The sequence below is a fragment of the Clinocottus analis genome, unplaced genomic scaffold (genome assembly GCF_023055335.1).
Source record: "Clinocottus analis isolate CAN_PGR_092001 unplaced genomic scaffold, fCliAna1.0.p SCAF_12, whole genome shotgun sequence".
NCBI classification, from domain to species: Eukaryota; Metazoa; Chordata; class Actinopteri; order Perciformes; family Cottidae; genus Clinocottus; species Clinocottus analis.
The window spans coordinates 9,788,200-9,813,016 of NW_027175843.1; the positions used below are offsets into that span (position 1 = coordinate 9,788,200).

At 38.9% G+C, this 24,817-nt stretch overlaps 1 protein-coding gene across 1 annotated transcript; it reads left to right on the plus strand.

The window, feature by feature from the left end:
• The first annotated feature begins 5,651 nt into the window (after nt 1-5,651).
• LOC137782471 (protocadherin-17-like) lies at nt 5,652-19,173 on the plus strand. Its single transcript, XM_068571762.1, has 4 exons — nt 5,652-9,152; nt 10,301-10,359; nt 10,513-10,682; nt 17,658-19,173. The coding sequence occupies exons 1-4, from the start codon at nt 6,684-6,686 to the stop codon at nt 18,233-18,235; spliced, it is 3,276 nt and encodes a 1,091-aa protein (XP_068427863.1). The 5' UTR covers nt 5,652-6,683; the 3' UTR covers nt 18,236-19,173.
• The last annotated feature ends 5,644 nt before the right edge of the window (nt 19,174-24,817 follow it).

Here is a 24,817-nt window from a genome sequence, read left to right on the forward strand (position 1 = left end):
TCACCGGCACGGCTGCAGATAACTGCACTTCACTCTGTCTGGAGCAATGGATGGTTAGGTTTGGTGTTAACATTGTTATTAAAAATGGAAAAAAAAAGAAATAAACATATCTGCATTAACATTCAGTGCCATAGAGGTGTGATTGATTCCATCATCAACTAAGTCATTTTCGTGGCGAGCATAGCAACATCAAACACCATGACCTCCATTATTTCCTCTTTGAAATTGCATTCACTTTACTCGCCTCTTTGGCTCTCCAATACCTTGAATCATTTCTCCTGGGAGGTGTTTTTTTCTAACCTGCTGCTTCTCCTCCAGTCCTATGGAACCAGCAATTCTCTCACACTGTATGTGGGACACTTGAGCTAAGAGGCAGACAAGGCATCTGGCACAACCTTCCTGAGACTGTGCACTAGATTCAGCTCAGTGAAATTTAGACAGGGGCCCTCAAAAATAAACTGGCACACATGTTATATTTATCTTGATAATATATGGATCTTTTGTGGCGCAAATCAAACTCACTCTTCGTCACATGAGCATATGGGTTTGAAAAAACAGCACAAATATTTATAAGTCTTTGATAAGTTTGAACTTGTCAACTCTCAAAGCCCAATTTCTGTAAGTAAATAAGCTTTATTCTCCACTTTATATGGTTCGTAAAGAACTAGTTCGTCATTTGGGGAAATGCCTATTGTTTTCTTTTTGAGTTAGCTGAGCACATCGATACTGCTATCATGTCTGTGCTTTAAGTGTGGAGCTCAAGCCATGAGGAAATTAGCTTAGTTTAAATAAAGACTTGTATAGCAGGTGGAGACAGCAAGTTAAAACTGAAGAATATGTCCATTAGCGCCTCTTACTTATTAAAATATTGTTTGTTTACTTCATGCAAACAGAAAGGTAAACTTGTTTTATGATGAATTACATGCTGTAACGTTTTCTTGGCCAACTGACACTGTTACTGATACAAATCAGGTTGAGGTAAAAAAGAAAATTGATCTGCAGACAGATCTGTTTCCCTGTTGTAACAATCATTACTTCTAGCTCTTGCAATGAAAGTGAATGTATGTATTTGTCAAAACATCCAAATGAGTTTCAGTGCATATTTATGATGAACTTTATTATCATGTTCTTTCAGAAGTTTGACGAAATAATTGAAACTTTAGGTCTACTTACCTGCATTTATCTGAGCTTTCAACATCATCTGTCTTCATCCCCAAATAGAGTTGGCTCAGTTTTTATCATGTGACAAAAGTATTAAACTTATGGCCTCTGTTCAAGGATGGTCTCTGGCATCAGATCTCTGCCTGTCCACTAACTCCTTGCCGATGACCTTTACCCTCTTGCCATTTGACGTTTTACCAGGTTGTGGTTTGGTGTTTATAGACAGCAGAGGTTGTCCGTTTGCTGTGTTCGTCCCGTCTCTTGTCCAGGTTCCTCGCCATTGCATCGAAGTGCTGCTGCCCACAGCTGTCACACGGGTGTTATACACCACTAGTTCTTCCCTCCAGGGGGTTCCTATCTTTAGGGCATACCAGCACAGATGTTAATGTGTGGAATGGTTGTGACTTAACGATTTTGGCTAAATGTTCTGACAGTATTTTCAGAGAGAAGAATGTGTCTTCAACTCAGGTGATATTCTTATGGTCATCAAAGACAAGGACTCTTGCAGTAATTCTGAACATATGATATTACTTGTTTTGAAATTTGCGCCTCAAATTGTTAGTGCATGGAGCGTCTAAAGCTACACGGCAGGTTGTAGAGAACTGGAGTCTAACAAGTTAGGACATGAGGTCATTACTGAGATGAATAATCAATGCATTTCTAGAAGAGCGATTCGTCCTGACGACTGCAATACTGTAGTCTTTCCAACTCAGGCTTTTTACAATTACGGGACTAATTTGTAATACAAATCCAGGTTCTTTAATAAAACCTACCTCATTAAATGGTAAATAGTATAGATTGGCTGAAATATTTACGATGCATGCATGTTTTGTTGCTGTTACAATATTGTGACCATCTCACGTTTACACCTTATCATGAGGCGATATTTGACTGTAATTGATCATATTGTATTATGTTGCGTTTGACTTAAAGATCTACTTATTAACAAAACCAGCAACTGAAAAAATAATCCTTAGTTTGTAGCTTTGCAGTAAATATTTAACATCCTGACATGTTGGCTTGTATTAAAACACTTTATTTGACCCCTGAACATCGCAGTATATTTAGAGGCATCAATTAATTATAAGTGCACATATTTAAAACATTGTCTGTTAATTCATGGAAGGTTATGGTGTATGTTTTCCTAATTATCATAATTCTTTTCTGATTCTAGTCCCAAATGTTTGATGTGAATTGAATGTAACTTTTGTTCCATAGTACAAACTGTCATTTTAGTGTCTATTGTGTTTGCATCACAGAGGTGTAATACATCCTTGTTTTCCAGACTGATTAATCAGTAAGTAATTTTGGAATTATTCAGCATATAATTGTATAAACTCTTTAAAAGGCACAGACAGTCACAGTCTTAGCTTCTTACCCTCCAAATGCAGATTAGATTCAGAATGTATTAAACCCATCTTACCGACTACCAACTGAAACTCCACTGGAGGCTATAAGAATCCAAAATGCTTTCAAGTCGGACTTTCAGTTTCGAGAATTTGGCACAAGGTTGACTTAGCTATTGGAGCCCCAGAGATTTTCTCTAAAAATCAAATGCAAAAACATTCACTCCTGGCCCCGTGCGTGCTGGAGAGCAAGGCTCAACTCCTGAGTTTTGATTCTGAATTGAAATGTTGCATTTACATGCAAATCCACAGCTGGTCTGCAACAAAAAATAATTTATTCGACATGTATCATAATAACAAGGCTTGTGAGATGTGTAAGGCTCATTTTGTTGCACTCACTGTCAGGTCCGCATCTCAGCCTCTCTGTGGAGGACCCACATAGGGTGTGGCATCCCACGGAAATGCAGGAATAATAGCTACCAGTGCAAAGACACGATCTTGTCATACTGTGTGAAGAAATAATAATAATAACTTTATTCATATATCACTTTTAAAAACAAGGTTTACAAAATGCTTCCACAGATAAGCAAAGCATAAACACAAACCAAATGGCAGCAAACAAAAAAGACCATACCATAAAAGCATTAAACGCAACCAAACCTAACTGCTCAGAGGTAAGCAAAATTGGGCTTTGCAGATACAGGCTATTGATAATAAGTTATATTCATTGGTTTTGCTTTGTAGGATGTATTAACAATAAGAAAAATAATACAACACATCCACACTAACCTTTAATTTAGGAAAAACAAACTTTGCACCACGGACATTTAACAATGTTGATAAAAATACAATATTACTGGACATTTTGTTCACTTCACAAAATGAAATTCTTCCCACTTATTCCTCGTGACATTGAGCCATGCATAAAGTATCAGCTGTATCTGCTGCAGTTTTAAGGTGTCCCATTGTGCCACCGCACTAATGGAATAGACGATAGTTGAATTTAGTTGTAGGTGGTCAAAGCATTGGAAAATGACACGCAACAGCAGGACTGCTTTCTAGAAACAATGTGCTGCACTATGGATAGATTTGCAGACCTCTGTGGACAGATTGTATATCAACTGTTATTCTAAGCAAATACACCAAATGAAAAGTGTGGATTACATTCTGTGGATTATTCTCAGTAACTAGGAAGCTTTTTCTGAAAAACCAGGTACTTATGGGTTTTTCAAATACATTTCTTCAATTAAAAAAAAAACAACTAAAATAAACTGTTCATTTAGTGCAAAATATCAGCTGGCTTCAGTGGTGGATCTCTCAACATCAACACACATACAGTTCAACCGTTATGCCTGATATGGGCTATAAGAAATTGGAAAGAAAAATGTATTTACCATGAAATGTTTTATGACTGATTAAGATAATGTTCCCCAAATCCAATCTGACTGCTAAAACATTGCTGTACATCTTCTTTCTGGTGTGAAATCAACATGTTTACACAATGTCTCATGGACAAATGTGTTCCAAGCAGAACTTGTCTTTTGCATTTACTCTGCGGCAAAATTCAGTGACTTGTGTTGATCATCATTCCCACTCACCACAATCAGTATTCCAGTGTGCTGCTTGAGGTGTTCTGTAACCAGCATCAGGCGAAAAAAAACAGAACGATATAAACAACTTAATCTCACCTCTAATCATGCTTATGTGAAGTGGTAAGTGAATCGCATGAAAGCATGCCAAGATATTGCAAGTTTGCTTAAATGAGCATTTACTGTGTGTCATTTCAACCTCTGTAGAATTACAACAGGTAGGATTTTACACCAACATAATAATGTGCTTTCAGGTAAAAACCAATTCGTCATGAAACAACTGATCCATCCGTGTCTTTTTACTGCCAACAAAGAATCAGAGATGGCGGTTCATTCCAGGTGCTGTGGTCTCATTAGAGTAACTTATCCATGACAAAGTCGTCAGCCTCTGCATAAACAAAGCAGCAAAGCCACACATTAGGATGTAGCCCATATTATGGATATGAACCACCCTCTCATTCAGAGTTCAGATCATATTAACTGGTATGACTGTGACAATGCAGACACAATTGTCAATAGCAGTCTTTTCCTGAGGTTTTAACATAGAGTGAATGATAATTAGTTCCCCTTTGTTGTCCTTATCTCTTACCTGCAGAAATGGCCAATTTATGCGGGCTGCACCCTGGCCAGGCAAAGTTGATGCTCCCCAGAGGAGGAAAGCAGCAATGTTTCAGACAAAAGAAATGAACCCAGGGACAACTCAAGGTTGATTTAGATCCTGAGCAACATGGAATTAAATGAGGAACCGAGTCACACTGAGCTTGCCCTAATGTTGACACAGCTTCCTGTCAGAATTACTCTCAAAGAGTCCATCCATCCCCAAGGAACCCTATGTGTCACTACAATTTGGTCAACTGAGAGTAAAAATGCAAATGCCATATTGTTGAAATGTTGAGTGAACTAAATGTCAGTCCGTCTTTTCAATATGAGATATGAGATTGATGTGGATAGGCCATTGAAGACGAGTGTGATAGCTGCAGAAGGCAGGTTATGCCAACAGCTGTGATATTTGAGCTGAGAAATAAGCCTTGTTTTTTCAGAAGCATAAGTAATTCTCCCATGTCCTTTACAGAGATTATCCTGAAAATACCCAGTCTGTCCTTTATTTTATCTTGCGGCTGAAACAAGAAACAACACAGGAGACAGGTTTTCAATTATTAATCATAATCTTAAGTTCTGACTTATCCAAAGAGATTCATTGCACTTAGACCAAAGCACTCTGAAGGAGAAAAAAAACAGTTAATCTGTTCAATTTTGTCATCTTTCATTTTACCTCGTCCACACACCACGTTACCAATCCACTTCTCCCTCAGAATGACCACTTGTCGAGTGCATGCTTCTTCTACTACATCCCATCCGCACACATTTCGTCTATCTATTCATACTCCCTAGTTCACATCCACATGTATTAGGAGCAACATCCACAGCACGTTTTCCCTCTGATGCTGCTGCTCTGTGCGCGCACATCAGTAAATGAATCACGTAGCACTAGAACAGCCCTTCTTCATGCGATCTTGCCAGACCTATTGGAGAAACCCCCCCAAGGCAAGATCTGTCACCGTTCACTCATTTGCTGGAAGACGATCAGAAACTATGTTAAATGCACCCAGAAATACACTGGAGTCTGTTGTAAATGCGTCGAGAGGATTCCGGTCAGATCTCAGTGCGACGGGAGCAGGTTTCAACAGTTGACGCGGTGAGAACTGAGCGCAGGAAAAGCGATTAATTTTGATTATCTGAAATCTTCCAGCACCTCTTTTGCGTTTTTTTCTCCGGCAAACGTTCACAGGGGCAGTGCAGATGAGCATTGTCCGAATGAAGGATGCAAGCGCGCTGGGTCCAATTGGACTGGATTATGGGATTACTGGACTGATTATGGCAAAATCATCGGGCAAAAGTCGCAGCCGTGCTATAGATGCTCTTGAATGACGGGAACACAAAAGGTTGGACAGGATTAACAGCTCTGTATCGTGCTTTTTTTCGACTTTGTGGCATGGGTAGCCTGTATATGCAGCGAGAGCAGAACCCATATGCAACAGTGTGCCGCACAGGAGAAAAAGTAAATGCATTGTGAATGGTAACATCGGACAATGCTGCATTTTGAACGGGCATGTCAGTATTTGCTGTAGCCTAGGTGTAGATGTCGCATGAGGGCAATGCGCTTTTGTAAGCTACGGTCTAACCTTCACCACAGAGATGCAAACGCTTTAACCTTGGATGCAGTAGGGAATATTAATACTTTATAGTCATCGATTATTCATTAAGTCCCCCACCCATCCGTGAGGAAAAACAAAGGATTCCTCGTACACTATGTTGAATTTGATCTTTTATTCATGCATAAGGTGTCGTCGGGCGGTCATCTTTGTTTACAGAAAGTGTTCATCATAGCCGAGCGGCATGTGAAAGAGATTTAAAATTAAGATTAAAAGGCAATAAGGAGACACACATCGATTAAATACCCAAATAGTGTGGAATTGGCGTCAACCGCATGCCAGGTTCGGGTTTATTCCTCTAGGTCTGCCGTAATCAACAGGTTGAAAGTCAACGAGAATTTTTTTTTTTCTGTCTGCCAATACCGCATATCGGGATGCGTCTCTCTGTACCCATTTTCTTTCTGCTGTGGGTTAAAGCCCTGACATTGAAAAATCTCAATTATTCTGTCCCGGAGGAGCAAGGACCCGGTACAGTTATCGGCAATATAGCAAAAGATGCCGGATATGGGACCATGGAGAGGGGGAAAAAATCCAACTTTAGAGTACTGGAGAATTCTGCTCCACATCTGGTGGACGTTGACCCGGAGAGTGGACTAATTTTCACCAAACAAAGGATTGACAGGGAAACGTTATGCAGACGCAACCCAAAGTGCCAGCTCTCTATGGAGGTGTTTGCCAACGACAAGGAGATATGCATGATCAAGATTGACATACAGGACATAAATGACAACTCGCCCAGTTTTCCTTCTGATCATGTTAATATTGATATTTCAGAAAATGCAGCTGCTGGGACACGCTTCCCCCTCACTATTGCACATGACTCCGATTCTGGGGAAAATGGGATAAAGACTTACCAGGTCACGAGAGATGATTACAATACATTTTCTTTGGATCTAAAAGTGAGGGGTGATGGGACTATCTATCCAGAGCTGGTGGTTCAGAGACCTCTGGATAGGGAGGATCAGAGTCATCACACCCTTCTCCTCACAGCAATTGATGGTGGGGAGTATCCAAGATCAGGCTCCATGCAAATCAACGTCAGAGTGACTGATTCGAATGACAATAGCCCAGTGTTTGATAAATCCTCTTATGTGATTGAGATTCCAGAGAATTCCCCACCTGGAAAAGTACTCATAGATTTAAACGCCACTGACCAAGACGAGGGAAGCAATGGGCAGGTGGTCTATTCCTTCACTGGATATGCATCTGAGAGAATCCAAGATTTATTCTCCATTGACTCCAATACTGGCATAATCAAGGTCCAGGGAGAAATTGACTATGAGGAGAATCCAATCATCGAGTTCGACGTTCAAGCTAAGGATCTCGGACCCAACCCAATCCCCGGCCACTGTAAAATAACTGTCAAAGTGCTTGACAAAAATGACAACTCACCAATAATAAGTTTTGTCTCTGTCCGGCAGGGAGCCATCAGTGAGGCAGCACCTCCAGAATCTGTCATAGCGCTGGTGAGAGTGACAGATAAAGACTCTGGCCGAAATGGTCAACTTCAGTGCAGGGTGCTGGGAAATGTCCCCTTCAGACTGCAGGAGAACAATGATAATTTTTACACGCTGCTCACAGACAGACCCCTGGACAGGGAAATGAAAGATGAATACAATGTAACAATAGTGGCGAGAGACAATGGGATCCCGTCTTTGAACTACACAAAGTCGTTTACTGTGAAAATCCTGGATGAAAATGACAACGCACCACGCTTTACGAAGACACTGTACGTGTTACAGGTGCCTGAGAACAACATCCCGGGGGAATATTTGGGATCTGTTCTGGCCCACGACCCAGATGTAGGTCGAAATGGAACAGTGTCGTACTCCATTCTGCCATCACACATAGGAGATGTTTCCGTGTATACCTATGTATCTGTCAATCCCACCAATGGAGCTATATATGCCTCACGCTCTTTTAATTACGAGCAAACTAAATCCTTTGAGTTCAAAGTTCAAGCTAAAGACAGCGGATCTCCTCACATGGAGAGCACTTCTATAATAAAGGTCAATATTCTTGACGTCAATGACAATCTCCCAGTTATTATTTTACCCCTTCTGCAGAATGATACAGCTGAAATACCAGTGCCGAGAAACGTAGGTATTGGATACATTGTGGCTACAGTGAAAGCGGTGGACCATGACCACGGAGAAAGTGGACATTTGACCTATGAGATCACAGAAGGAAACGACGACCACCTGTTTGAGATGGATCCGGTGGGAGGGGAGGTCAAAACTGCTCATGCTCTTTGGGAAGAGGTCGCTCCAGTGGTTGAGCTGGTGGTGAAGGTAACTGACCATGGCAAGCCCCCCTTATCTGCCGTGGCTAAGCTCATCATTAAGGCGAACACAGAAACGCCAGCAGGAGGGGGCTCCAGCGCGAGTGGGGAACAGCAGCAGTGGGATGTATCCCTGCCCCTCATAGTTACCCTCTGCATTATCTCTGTCATGCTCTTAGCAGTCATGACCGCCATTGCTGTCAAGTCCAAACATCAAGATAAGGAGACTGGGAATTATAACTGCCGCATGGCTGAGTACTCCAATCCTCCAGTGGGGAAAGGCAAAAAGAAAAGGATCAACAAGAGTGACATCATGCTGGTGCAGAGTGAGATGGAGGAGAGAGATTCTGCGAGCCGGATGAATGTGGTGAGCAGTCCTTCTCTGATCACTTCACCAATATGTTTTGACTACCAGAGCCCTCTGCCGCTCACATTGCCCAGGTCAGAGGTCATGTACCTGAAAACAACCCCAAACAGCCTGACAGTCCCCAGGGCAGGTTGCCACTCCAGCTTTGCCGGGCTTAGCACAGACACTCCAGCGAATAGGATGTCAGTGATACAGGTAAGGAGGATGCTGCACTGTATTCTTTATCTGCTCTTTATTCTCGCTTATCTGCTTTGCCATACAAATCTGACAAAAGAAAAGTAATCGACTAAAAGGTGAAACTCTGTCACTGTGAACAGACATCGTTATTATCACTTTTTCTTTTACTGTTACGACACCATGAAATATTCTCTGATTCATATGAAAACTTGTTGTTTGAACGTTTTCTTGTGTTCTCAATAGTGTTTTACTTGAGATACTTTCTTCTTTCTGGATTTGAGGAATCCAAATCATTTTAAAAATTGCTCCAAGTCCTCTCTTGCAAAATGGTACAGGTGGCCGCATAATCAGAAAGTCCTCTCAGTTAGACATGCAAACAGCGTGAGTCTTGAACAAGGCTGCTGTGACCCTGCCAGATCCGCTGCTATAGAGTGAAAACAAAACCCTGCCTGAAATGTAGGATTGGACAGGTGTTTGAGCAGCTTGTCCGATCACATTACTGAACCAATGTGCACCAGACAGCTAGAAGCACACAGCATAACCTTACAATCACATCTTTTGCTCACCACAAATATGGGCCAGTTCCACCCATCCGCATCCAAAGTTGGCACGATAAGGCCATTAATAGGGTCCAGCCTTGCCTTGTAGAGATGGCAGGGCTGTACGCATGAGCCAGCTAACATGCTAATTTGACAGCATGGGCTTGTAGTAGTGTTTAGCACAGCAGAATTATCTGTTGTAAACGATGTAAATATCTAGGACAGTCTCACAGACAGTCTCATTTGGAGATGATAACACAGATGACAAGGCCTGGCACTGTCACCCATCACTAGGGTATGTGGGTGTGATCAACACAAACACATTATTCTCAAGATAGGGAAAAAGGATGCTGATGACAGTGGCTAATGCTTTTCTCTTTTGCCTTGCCAAGGCGGCACATATGGTCACAATGGAGATTTGTTCTTATAATGTCATCATTACTGGCAGGAGCTCTCTAGCTTTTATTGACATCTTTTCAGGTGATGTATGATAAAGATAAAAGAGTCTGAAAAGAAGAACATTTCTGTTTTGGTTTCTAAATGCAATGTCAATGTTTACTATTGTTGAAAAATGCATGACAGTTTTAACTTAGGAAATGCAAAATATTATTTTCCTCTCATTTCTAGACAGAAAATTTCACCTCAGAGCCCAATTATGCTGGCAGCAGGCAGCCATTTGTTCAAAGGTAAGAGCGCCCTCCAAAAGCTTCCTGACCAGTGCATTCAGCTTCTACATCTTCGTATCAAGCCAGCTGACTATGGCTATCACATAGGAACGCTCACTCGGAGGTAATGGCAACTTATGTTTCTTTTTTTTCAATCCTTCCATTCTGCTGCAGCTCAACATTTAAGGATGCAGAACAGGCAAGCCTCCGAGACAGTGGCCATGGTGATAGTGACCAGGCTGACAGTGACCAGGATACTAATAAAGGCTCACACTGCGACACGTCTGCTAGGGAGGCCCTCAAGATGAAAGCAACAGCAGTTAATGGCCAGCCTTTTGAGCAGGGTGAGTGGATGCACTCTCTTCCTGACATCTTGAAGATGCCTAACTTACACTTGAAAGCTACTGCACATTTTTGTATACTTTATGCACTGAGAAAATGCAGCCCACTGGTGTTAAAGTGGAGGTCCGCCAGCCTCCGGGTACAAAGCAGACAAATAGTTAACACAGAAGATGTAAATCCACACTGTTACTAGATGCAGGTAGTGTTACTTTGTACCGCTTTACATTGCAGACAGCCTGAGGTGTGTTGCAAAGATGACATGAAGGCACCAGAGTGGAAGGTAGATGGTAGTTTAAAGGGATAAAAGAGACCATTGGCTGAAGGTAGAATGTTCAAACATCGTGTGTCTGATTTTGCCATCAAACGAGTTCATATGCATGGCAAAGTGTACCTCCGCCTGTGTCTCTTTTGATCACGTCATTATTTGAACACAGATTCGCCGCATGAATGTCTTGAATAACACGACAGAGACAGGAAAGTATGATAGACACTTGCAGTGCGGATGACAGGTATTTCTGGTGCAACATGACAGTGTTTCCACCTTTTGCTTGGAAAGATTTTCTCAGTTATTATCGGTTTTGCACTGGTTACACTGTTTTGAGAGGAGCTTTGTTTTGGAACTGAAAATAGAAATGTTGAATTTTATTTCACAAATCTGAAATGATCCGCTCTGCCAGGAGTATGATCACAGATGATTGTCAATTCGTTGCAACCTGGCTGACCCGATAGGGACAGATATATTTAGCTCTTGTGGATATAACCTGAAAAAAATGAAAGCAACTCTCACTGGTGAGATAAAAGATAATGGGGAACTTGACGTGGTGGTATTTCTCATTTCCTTGTGTGAGCCTTGCAAGAGAATGGCTCTGGTCATCAGGTCCCTATGCAGTACTTTCCACACCATTTACATTGCTATGAATTGTTTGTTTGTGGCATGCTCAGGAGGGCAGAGATGGAGACACTCTTGCAGCTGCCAGAAGGACGTGTGAATCTCTCTCTTTCTATCTATCTCACTTTTGTGTATTTGTGTGTTTGTATGTGTGTGTGTGTGTGTGTGTGTGTGTGCGTGTGTGTGTGCGCGTGCGCGTGTGCGCACGTGTGTGCGTGTGCTGCGAGGAATTATGGCAGACCGAACTTGACTCAGTGGGAGGTGTAAATTCAATCACAATTTTTTGCAGCACATTTCTGAATCTGATTCAGCCCCAGTTCTAAGGCCAATCATATAGACATACAGTTATTGAAAGAGATGTTTTGTACATGCAAGACTGAATATTTACATGTGCAGCGCTGACGCTTGCTTGACAGGAATGTCAGTTAATTTATAGAACTGCATTCGTTAGATAAGAGAAATGCAAATAAGTGGGGAATAGCTTTAATATTGATAGGTTTCCTAACACGTTTCCTGTTTGCATTTGGAAAACGCAAAAACTCATGGTTTGGATGAAAAGTTGTTCTTTTATGAGGGGTTGGCCAGTTGACCATTAAACAATGTATCCGTCTGCTGAGTACAAAATGGGAGATCTACATTACGTATAATGCTTTAGACCTGATCACACAAAAACAGCAAGCTCCAACACACACACACAAATTCGTCTCTCAGTCACAAACACATACAGGTGCATTTATTGAACTACAAAGCCACTGTTTTGCAGATACTGACAAGATAGTGCTATTATCCAAAATGGAGACACCACAGAATTTGGTTCCAAATGCACCAACACAAAAGCTTGTGGGTTAAGTAGTATTGCTTTTATGTCTTTACCTTTACCATCCCTCTAGTCTCCTGGCTGCTTTGATACAGGTAATATATGCACCTGTGCAGCTTCCACTATCATGCACTCTGAATATTTATCACTCTCACAGACACCAGATGCACAGTGGGTATGTTGCTAGGCTCTCTCTGATGCTATTTATAATGGGCAGCCAGTTTCTTTGTTTTTTGAGAACATGGTATAGTGTTTTGCTCACAGTTGCCCATAAGATCACAGCTATGTTGTCACTTTGTCATGGTTCTGTTTTGTGACTATGGCAATGCAGTGGACTCTAAGCCATTGTATAACTCTGCTATGTCAAAACTAGTATTTAAAACATTGAATTCACTGATGAAGTGATAAATGTAAATAGAAAGCCATTGCCAGGCACAATAGATGAAAACACCCTCACTTCCTCATTATCTTCTGTCTTCATTTAGGTTTAATGTATATATATATATGATGAAGCTGCTAACAGCGATACATCTATTTATTTACAAATGATTTAATACAATTATTATCTGTTTACACAAAGGTGTGTTTATGACAGAAAGCAAGTTCATCCAAGTTTAAAGCATGAAACATTAAACATATATAGTACATTACATGTAAACATGCAGACATGATCCTTGAATTGCTCCTGGTTATAGTGAGACAAATAGCACAATGAAAAAAATACCGTATTGTATTTTTTCTTTTTTCTTAACCTTCTAAGTGCATACATCCCCTTGCATCAGCGTCATCTGGTAGCTCCTCTGCGGTGGTGATAGGTACCCTGGAAATTAATTCAGCATCTCCCCGCTTCTCCTCACTTGTTCTTATTGTTCTGTCCTCATGTACCTCGGCCTAAAAAATACTTTTCTCTATGGCAATGGAAAAAACCCCGGAGAAACACAAATGCACGAGTTGTAATCTGAGGTGTTGTAATCTGGGGTGTTGCTTCAAAGCGTAGCAGTTATACTGCAAGTTCACATAATATGTTATATGACAGAGGAAAATTGAACTTATTTCAGAAATCTAATGTAATCTAAACTGCTTGTACAAACGTGTAGTTATGTGTACGCTGTTTCCCCACAGACAGAGTACAAACCTACTAGGTTCTACTGGTGCTCCACTGTAGACTTTATGGAGTTAAATAATATTTACCATGCCTTTGTAGGATCATTATTGTGATCTAATTTCATTTTTAACTAACTTAATTTAAACTGCATGAAACATTCTCATGTGTATTTCAGTCCAATCTTGATTATTTGACAAGCAAAGTAAGTTTGCAATATCTCCAAAAATATATGTACGTACGTACGTACGTACATATGTATGTATGTATGTATGTATGTATGTATGTATGTATGTATGTATGTATGTATGTATGTAATGCAATGCAATGTCTCTCCAATTCGATCACATAAGACATGATGCAGTATCCTCAAAACAATTTATAGTTTTTTGTAATTGCCAAGGAAACAAAAACAGATATGTGTGGCAAAAGTATTGAAACAACTAGCATATGTATTTACATTATATGCTGAACCATCAGCACATTGTCTGCTTTACACAAAGTTTTAAATTCCACATAAAAAGTGTAATTAACCACATAATTACACACAGTTAGACAATTACACAGACCCTGTGTGTGGTGTTTGATAAACACTGACATTGAAAGACTACACTGAATTATTAATCTCCTTCACCCAGAATGCACCTGTGAAAACACCTGTTATCAATTAGATCACATAATCAGAACTTAAACACAATCAAATCAAGATCGATTATTTGTGTGCATAACAATGGAGGACAATTTTGGAAAGAAAGTTAGTGAAAGTAGTTGCAATATACTGTATTTTGCTTACAGTACAATGCAGTAATATGATTATGTCATCTTTAGTTACTGTTAGTAGAGATGCTGTATAGGTGAATTGGGTATTTTTAACAACACAACATTTTCCGAGCTGATTACTGACATTAAGACAATACCTTTTTTATTAGGATTCTTCTGAAATTTTAAGTTACTGGTATATGCAACATTATCCGATGTTAACTGGTCAATTTGGGAGAAATATACAGACAGTATACATCTAAATGTATGTTGTGGATGTTTTTTTTTTCATTAGTCTGAAAAAAGACATGTTACCGAAAACAGAAGAGCCCAACATCTCAAAATTGACTAGTGCATGAAAGACAATGTATTAACCTACAACGTTTCCCACGAATAAATGTGTCTGATATTGTTATTAATGTATGATTACTGGCAATAAACAAAGTTGTTTGTTTCCCCATTGCATTTGTGTTGATAGTGTATATTTATACAATGCTTCAAATGAAAACCAAAGACGAGATGATGCTATTTTTTTATGCGTTGTGTGTAAAACTGTGACGCAAAATTAACATTTCTTAACCCATTTATATAGTTTGGAATGTAGTGTTTGTATTTTTTGTGTATATATAAATATACATGTGTATGTTTGCTTTTTTAAGTGTAGTGTTTTCGACAAAAAGAGCCTTTGTTTCAAAAATGATGTTTTCGCAATAGCAAATAACTTTAACATGCACATCAAAATATATGTTATTATATCATTAAAAAAATGACTGTAGGACATAAAGGACATATGCAATACATATTTATTGGCAGAAAATGAAGCAATACATTTTCCTTTAATGTTCTTAATGTAAGCATTCCTTTAATAAATCTCTAAAACATTATATGGTGTAAAATGAACAGCCCCATTTAGCTTGTTAAATCTCCTTCTAGTCGTTGAATTTGCTGTTCCATTTCGTCCTATGGCTGTAAGTGTCTGTGTGTGGATAAGCTTCAGCAGTAGTAGTATGTGATAGTGGCAGCACTTTGCAAATGAGCTTGCCTTGAATATGTGGCACATGGTGCTGGTTTTCACATCTCTTGGGGGTTGTGGAGGAGAGTCGGTATCCTTTTTTTCTTGTTGTTGTTAGAACTTCCTCCAGCAAACTGGCCGAGGTGTGTTGTGTGTGTGTGTGTGTGTGTGTGTGTGTGTGTGTGTGTGTGTGTGTGTGTGTGTGTGTGTGTGTGCTTGTGTATGTGTTTGCGAGGAAGGTACTCATGCTACTGAACAAGGGGAGCTCCCCACCTCTTCTAGGAAGAGCCTGGTCATGTGGAGCTTTCCCTTAGTTCAGGCTGATATTCTCATCCTCGTCAGGGTTACGTTTAGAAAGGAAATTAATTGTTTCGTTCACAGCAAGATAGAGAGGCCTTATTTATAGACCAAAGCAACGAGAGATGATCAGTGGGACATCAAGCCATGTTGTGATTTCAGTGATAAAAATAAACAAAAATAAAACAAGGGTTTGGTATTTTGGGTGGATTCATTGGAGATGTATTTAAAAGAGAGACAGGACATGAAGTGTTGTGTGACTGAGAACGTTTCAAATTTTTTGCCATAAGATTTTACCAAGAACACTTAGTTCTTAGGGCGAGAGAGTGTTGGTGAAGTTGCAGAAGTTGTGTGTCATGTTTCAGATGTTTTATTGACTCATTCATTCATTTATTATTGTTGTAGATTTACAAAAAAACACAATGTACGAAACAGATATAAATAACAAATCTAGACCAATTCAGGTATCATTATGTCCACTTTATTTTTCGAAGATGTCACAACAATCACAGCAAAGAAACTACATTTATAATGTTTTTTTGTTAAATTGTTTTTTTTTAATGAAATTCTGCTTCCATATATACCAACTGAAGGTAAACTGCCATTTACTATCAATTTACAAAAACACATTTGACATGTTGTTTCATGCCTATACAAAATACCTCGCTGCATCATAGTCAAATGAATTTTAATGGCTGCAGAAAAAATGACACCTTTATCATAACACCGTGGAAATTGGCTCATTCTTTGCGTCACACTCCGTATTTCATGTCTACCAGGGATACATGTGGTATGAAATGTAAAAGACTGAAAGATAGAGCCTTACTTGTTGCTCCACTTTTTACCGCTGACACTAATAAACAATCAGTCCGTGTTGCACGGTCCTGTGGCATTTGGCTTGGCCTTCAGCATCAACTACTGCAGCTGAAATCTTCTAAAGGCATAGAATAATCAGGGAACCACTGCAATCAACACAAAGTTGTCAAGAAGAAAAGGTTTCATGTTACTTTGCATCAAGCGTCCCCTCGTTTTGAAATGATGCTATGAGTGTCACTCTAGTGACACCGAGTTAATACTTACAATGATAGGCTACATTATTAAATGCTAACTACTTTAGATTTGTTTGCCAATTTTCACCAAAGCTTATCCAGATTTTTTCAAAAGAACACTAAGTTTGAATTAATTGCATGGATTTATGTTTCCACACATTTGAAAGTACTTTGTGTGTCTTGCTGCAAGAAGAAAAAACACAGTTTATAATAAATACGGTCCTCTTTTGGCAAGGACAGGTCACAGTTTAGGTCCATTAATAGGAAGTGAAATGAAAAATGGGCATTGCACGCAAATGAGCTACTAAAATATGCACAAGAGTCAGTCAAAGTAATTAGAATAATTACTAAAGGTTAAAGTAAGAAGTGTTTGTCCTACAAATGGAATTTCCAAGATCCAATTTAGATATTGATCTGATTTTCATCCAATTTCTGAATATCCAAAATTAACACCTATACATTCCCGTCTACAATTCATGAATAAAATGAAAATGAGTTATAACAATATTCTAATGAGCAACATTGTAACTACAGAATTCCTCACCACTTTCTGATCATAAATGGTGAATATTTCTGCTCATGCAAATTTCACAGTTGTTTTTGTGTATTTAACACAAACTGCTGCTGGAAATGTAAATTAACAACAAATCACTTCCTCTGCACCAAATGATATTTTCCAGGAAACGCCTACACAGGTTGTTGAGAATAGCAGAGGGAAAGGATTGTATGGATAGATTAAATCACACATTTACAATGCCCAGCATGACATGTCTAAAATAGAAAAGTTAAATAATAATGGTTTGATTTAAACTTGTCCATTGATGTTAGAAGATTCTGGTTCTTATTGTATTCAAAATATTTCCAGTGATGCATACAAAATAACTTCATGAACTGTATTGTTGGTAGGATTTTAAGAAAGGTACGGGATTTGGGGTTTGTTCAAGTGTTTCATTATTGTTGCTCATCCTTCAAACTGTCATCTCCATTTTCTTTTTGGTTGTTTATTCTTACCCCAGCAGGGTCCAATAACAAATGTTTAACTGTTTTTGCAGAGCAAGACAAATCAGTCCACTGCACCGATGAATGTCGTGCACTGGGACATTCTGACAGATGCTGGATGCCAAAGTTACGGGTAGGAAGCCAAGCAGACAGCGCCGATAATCGCACCAACCTTTTCATCCCTGTGGGAATGAATGCCATGGTAGAGACAGAGATTTATGGCACCATCAGCTGCAGCAGCAGAAAAACCCTCAGCACGTTTGGAAAGGAGCAGCGGGACAGTACAATCCTTGTGGCCAATGTCAAACCTTACTTAAAATCGCAGCGTGCACTAAGCCCACCGCTACAGGAAAGTCCATCTGTGTCCAGTAGTCCCACCAAGAGTAGTATGCCCCTGGACTTGGCCAACCAAGAGTCCAAAGAAGAGAGGGAGGGCGGTTCAGACAGCAGTGCCTATGGCCCTCCAGATGGCCAGTGCTCCCCACTGCACACCGGATTGGAGGAGCCCTCCTACCTGACCCGAGAGCTCAGGCCCAAGTCCCTGTCAAGCAGCCTCATTCACAGCTCCGTCATCAGCCAGGAGTGTGGGGGGTCCGATTGTGCTCTCGACCCACGGGACTCTGGTAACTGACAGCCCAGGTGATCCCACTCTCTCTCACTTGCCAGGAGGGTGGTGATAATGTTACAGGTTAATGGCCGAGAGGTGATTTATTTTGACCCACAAAGGTGTCCAGACACGCATTGTATAACCAAAAACCATCTGCTTTGTCTGTTTGTTTGTTTTTTTTAGTTTGTGACTTGTTGTGTTTCGGTGAAATATGTGTCCTTGACTGCTGTGAAGGTTCGGGGAGAAAATCAGTGCTTACCTGACTTCAAGTGTTCTCATGGTGTACTGTACCTGTCAATTTAGATGTCTGTATTCTACCCATTTCAAGCTCCAATTTTGTGAGGCTGTGAAACTAATTGCTACTGTTAAGCTATTGAGTCCTGTCTGCTTTTGTACAGTGAAGCTTCCTGTCTCCATTTAGTGTATAAGGAACATCTCTTTGAATATCACAGACAACTGAAATACATATCAGTGACGTTAAATACAAAAGTGAAGTGTCTTATGAACTGTTAATGGTGGTGCAACAGGGAATGTCCCTTTTCATAAAACCATTTGAGGTTCCTATAAAACAGTTTTTTAAGAATGTATTTGTAATTTTATTGTCGTCCTCTGCAGTTTATGTGAAAATAAGCTGAGCTTACACGTGAATGTGGGCTACTGTACTTGTTGTGTATTTTATTAAATTTGTATACACTGTGTGCATGGAAGGCAATTTATTTTGACTGGTGACAACTTGCAGAGCTGTCATGTTTTTATGTGAGAGAAGTGCATTTATGTCTTCGAGGTGCTTAATACCTATGTCTGCAAATATGCCATCTTTAGCTCTACGGTTTACCAGCACATGTTATCTAGCAGTAGACTAGATCTTAGTTAGAGGAACTTAAATAAAACTCACAATCAACATTTTGCACAGCTATTTATATTCAAAACGCAAATAAAATCAGGCACTGTGTATTAGTGCACCCAACAAAACACGAGTTGACTTCCTCTGCTCAATGCTTTTATGATGCATCATAAGGATTGAGATGAAAATCATGCTCACACTTTTGTACTTTCATCAGAGTTGCTGTCAGTTAATGTCTACTTATGATTATAGGTTTATTTATGAACGTGTCTGACAAATGACGAGACATGATCTAAGAAAAAAAATCAAAAAGTGAACATTCAAATGCAGCTAGCAGTTACAAACAAAGATTGTTAGCGATACATTCTTTGATGAATAAAAGGAAATGTTAATGATCCCTGTGGAGGAAAGTGGGTCATCTCAACAGCAAAGGACCGAACAAAATAAAGGTTGTCACAAGCAAATAAAAAAAAGAGAATTATGCAACAAATACAAATACAGCATCTTTGCTAAAATCCTTTTCACATGTCCATCATTTCCCTTTAGATTTAAAAGATCCATATGCAAATAGGCTGTTTATACTGTATGCATTGTGCACTATTTAGTATTCCACCAAGGGCCACAGTCCACCGACATATTCAGACAGCTAAACCGCTGCAATCCTTACCTTACTGCAATTACCTGTTTGTTTGTTTTAACTTGACTGTTTCCATTCCATAAAGCAGAAGACAAGGATATAAATGTTGTCGTGAACAGATTATTATGGTTTAGAAAACTGGGCACATATCTACTACATCTGCTTAACATTATATAGAAAGATTCAAGATAAACGTTGATGTATGTTTACCGGGCAGGATCACTAAACTTAGGAATCCTGGAAATGTAGGAGTGTTTTCTGTTTTCCATCTGCAAAATAATCATGCTGTTTCTTTTTACTGAGTTTAGTTTAGTCTCTCCATCTGGAGACACTGACTTTTGTACCCAGGCTCGGTGAGCGGTTTGAGGATGTCTTGTTTTTCATGAGCTCTGGATAACAGAATCCTGTCATCTACTGAGAGCTGACTATAAGTACGACTCCGTTTCTCCTCAGGGAAAACACATTAATTTGGATTTTGATTTGCATTTGTTTTGGTGCTGGTATTGACACAATTCCAGACCTAGATGTCTCATCTCAGCAGGCAGCTCTGATGAGCTCATCTGCATAAGTTGAAATACTCTTTGAGAGGGAGATTGCGTGGGTCACAGCAACTCATCCCATTGAAATACAGACAGAAACATCACATCATTTTATCTGTATCAGTCCCAGGGTATCAGAGCACGGGGGATGAAGACAGGTGAGCAGAATGTCAAGTAGAAAAGGGCTGAACCGTTTGCTGCAACACTTACTCCTCCAATTTTTGACACTAAATCACTGTTTTACATCAAGGAAGTAAAACAGGTTAAACTTCCACTTCTACCATAATTATGCAACATTTGCTTTGAACCAAACCCTTTCTTAATTAACAGTTACAGATTTACAGATGCATGTGCTATGTTGAGGGGGGCTGAATGCAGATTAAGGACTAGCATGCAGTGTTGAATGAATATGACTTGTCTCTCAGAATGATTACAGTCACAGTGAAAGGGAATTACAGACAATGAAACTGATCTGTGTAATACCTCCATTCTTCTACATTTTACATACACAAATGATCTATTCAGATGAAAATGGAATGAGCAGTGTACCATTCAGTTGTGAAAAATTGACATGCTCACCCTGAGTACTTAAGCTTTTAATTCAATAATTCAATAACACAGCCGATTAAGAGCTTGTCTTCCACCTCCACCAAATGCTATGGGAGATGGTTCCACTTGGCTGAGAACTGTTGGTGGGGAAACATCAGTGAGCACAACACATAAGCATTATTGAGAGTGCAGTTTTCATTTTTTACTGAGAGATGTCATTGAGCACAGCGTGCATGCCTTCAAGGCAAATATATTTAAATGCTGTTTCTGCGTTTATTTGCATGTTTGTTTAAAAACGTAGAAAACCAACTTGCATATAAATAGCAAAAACTGTACCCAATTAAGTAATGTAAATGTGTCGCCTCTGAAATGACAATGTTAACGAGTTGTTACTTTGAATATCACTTTGTACAGTGTGATACTCATAGTTAATGAATTAATTCAGTACTTTATTAATGCAAGGGATGATTTTTAATGACGTCATTTTAAACGTGCTGGAAAGACTCATTGCACAAACATTGTCACACCACCATTCAAAAGGTGCTAATAAATAACTTGTTATTGTTGTTTTCATTCGCGACACACGTGTCAAAAGGGACCTGCCTCTGCATGTTATGTATTGTATGGCAGGCCAATTCCCTCAAGGTCACAGTATTGACCTTTCTATAAGACTGCTTTATCAAAATTCACCTGAGAACAATTGTTCTCAGGTGAATTGTGCCATTCACCTCAGAAACATCATGTGAACATACATCATTATTTTAAAGATGGAGTTCTATTGCAAGAGAGATGGAAGAATATAATGTATGTATATATATATATATATATATATATATATATATATATATATATATATATATATATATATATATATATATATATATATATATATATATATATATATACATATATTATATCTTACAAATTCTATTCTTACATCTCTCTTGCAATAGAACTCCATTTTTAAAAGAATGATGTATGTTCACATGATGTTTCTCAGGTGAATATATATATATATATATATATATATATATATATATATATATATATATATATATATATATATATATATATATATACATACACTTTGTTTCTTTGTTTTTATCTTCCAGCAGCATCCAGGAGGGCAATTGTGAAGTGTTTTCTTTGAACACGGGTACCAAATTAAATACATTTATTCAGTTATGGACTCAAAAACATGAATTTAAAGTATTAATTGATTTTGTATATTCAGAATTGCTGCAAAAACAATATATTTGATGCAAGTTAGTTGAGTCTCTTTTGAGAAAACAGATACAATTGACTTTCATCCAGGTGGGTTACTTTTCACCCATGTCTGCAAGTTTCAGTTAAAAAGTGTCAGTCAACATGTGTTTTCTCTAAATAGTAAGACAGATACATCAACATAATTACTCATAATAATTAAAAAAACAAGTCATTATTTATGGAAATCCTGAATGCTGACAAATGAATACATCAAGATAAGAATAGTAGTGTTAATAATACTATTTTGGCAAAATATGTTTGTTTCTTTGTTATTGAAAAATAAACCTAGACTGCAATTGATTAGCTTAGCTTAGAACAGAGACTGAAAACACCCGTAAAGCTCGTCAATGAACACATTACATCTACTATTTTCCATTTGTACAAAAGAAACAAAGAGGTGAAAATGCAATGTGTTGAAAGAGCTGTTTCCTGTGTTTCAGGTCTACATAGCTCTACACAGGTCTTCATATTTAGCATTCAAACATCAGAGCGTGCTATCCAGCTTCTCATCTAACTTTTGGATGGATTTCATAAAATGTCAAATTAGTCAGAATTGTTTATGGTTTCTTAATTTACTGACAACTGATACATTGATTACCCAGCATATTTAATAAATCAGACTGGGCTGAAAAATAAAAATGTTTTCATCATTGGTTAAAATAAGAAAAAAAGAAGCATTATGGGGATATTAAAATGTAGCCAATGTCTAGAGGCGTTTCTTTGTTGCAGCTTAGTATCATTGTACATTGATGGAAGCTTAGAAAAGTAGCAGTTTCGTGAGAGAAAAAATTGAGCTTTTATAATGTCTCTACCAAGAGTAGCTGGTCAAAGGAGATGATTGTGAAACCCTACTGAAAACACAAAGAGAAAAACCTAAATGGTTAATCAAATTGATTATTGTGTTATTCAATTTCTACGGAGCACAGTGACATGGAAATGAATGTAAATGTCAACTTTCACTATTCAGTAATGATTTCCTTAATTTGAATTGAAAGTAGCACGTTAAGATACACATGTGTTGAAACCACTGCAGTTTGGCAATTTATTTTCCATTTGTGACTGTAGACAGACCTGACAGGGTAGTCTGCAAGGCTTTTAAAAATACTGTCCTTTAAACATTGCTCTGCTCCCGAGTCTGACACTGTTGACTGCGTTTAGCTTTCATTCAGACCCACAGGAATTAACACTTATTTTATTGACCTTGTCTGGCGTAAAATTCCAGACTACAAAAGCATTTCATTTTGAGCGCTTGTTAAAAAAAGGTGTTACTTATAGCATTGTCCTCTGGGAGGAGTTCAAATGCACGCCAATCTGTCAATCGGGATTCATGTTTAACGCCAAGAAAGGGTAAAGCATAAGGGAAGCGATCCGGCAGGACTTCACACAGGTTTCACTACGTGTTACTGGGTCATGACACACTTTCCTTACTTTGAATTGGGCAAAAATAGTCCTCCATACATCTTTTTAGTGACAAAGTGGGCCAATATCTGCATAAAGTGGAAAAGCTAATGCACTCTGTCATCTGCTCAAAATTCCTGAGTCTCAAAAGCTTCACCCTTTAAGAGCTTTGTCTGCCATCACAAATAAGATGAAAAAATGTGAAGATGAGACAGAGAGGGAGAGAGAGAAAGGCATCGCTCGCAAGAGAGAGACCGAGTATAGAACATGCAGCCTTTTAAAATCAATAGACAGTTTATTGAATCAATACACAGTTTGGTCTAGTGCGAAACCTGCCTGTCTGACGAGAACGGTAGATGTTGAATAGGGTGTTCCGATGAAGTTTCATGCAGGCATTAGTGCACCATCCTTGAGGTTTCTTGACATAGTAGGCCTCCACACTGTTCATCAGTTTAAGTCGGTGAAGTAGCGTTGAGCTAAAGATGTCACAAAGTTCTGTGCAGAGCCTATTGAATGAGCTTTTGTATTGCTTCTACAGCTGTTAAAGAGAAGAGTTTTCATTAGAATTTGACTCTGCAGTTCATACTAATGCTGGGCTGGAGGCGGTTTCAGTGCTTGAGTTTGCATGCATTAGCACATTAAATACATACATATTTGGATATGTATTTCCAGTAGGCAGCCATTGGTTTCTACCCATTTCAGTTCATTATTCAAATCAACTTGCAGAGAGCCGAAATATCTCCTTGTGATCCACAGTGTCACGCCACACAATCATTTACTTATCATTGTGTTGTACTGAAGTTTTGTCAGTCCAAAACCTCTCTGTGGTATTTTTCAAAAACACTCTAAAATCATTGATTTGAGTGTCAGCTCTCAAAAAACATTACATTTGTAACAAATATTGTCAGAAATTCAAACCCACGAGACAAATTATATCCAGACGTAGGCATTTTGAAGAGGATAATGTAAAGTATGTTTTCTTGCATTTAAAAGTTTGCTGTATTGCAGCAGTTCCATTGACATCAAAGCCCTTACCGTGTTCGACCCAGGTGTTTTCACTCATTTCGTCTGATTAAACCTCGCCTGAGGACTGCGTGGGCGTGTACAGATGAGTGCTCAACTGCTGCATCTCCCTCTCTCCTGTTTTATTGCACCTGTTAGTAGGGTCAGTCAATTTACACCTTTATGATTATTAGTGCTTGAGAGTTTGGGGACCTCAATCCCAAATCCAACAGGGGTCTGAGTCACCAGAAAACCTGAAATACCTCATGGAAAATGCTATATATATATATATATATATATATATATATATATATATATATATATATATATATATATATATATATATATATATGGTGAAAGGTTCCCTCAAA

Bases quoted from the DNA above. Each gene is read 5' to 3' on its own strand.
- LOC137782471 (XM_068571762.1), top strand. From the start codon at position 6,684: ATGCGTCTCTCTGTACCCATTTTCTTTCTGCTGTGGGTTAAAGCCCTG. The intron at 9,153-10,300 runs GTAAGGAGGATG...TCTCATTTCTAG, and splicing joins ATAGGATGTCAGTGATACAG to ACAGAAAATTTCACCTCAGA. The intron at 10,683-17,657 runs GTGAGTGGATGC...CTGTTTTTGCAG, and splicing joins TGGCCAGCCTTTTGAGCAGG to AGCAAGACAAATCAGTCCAC.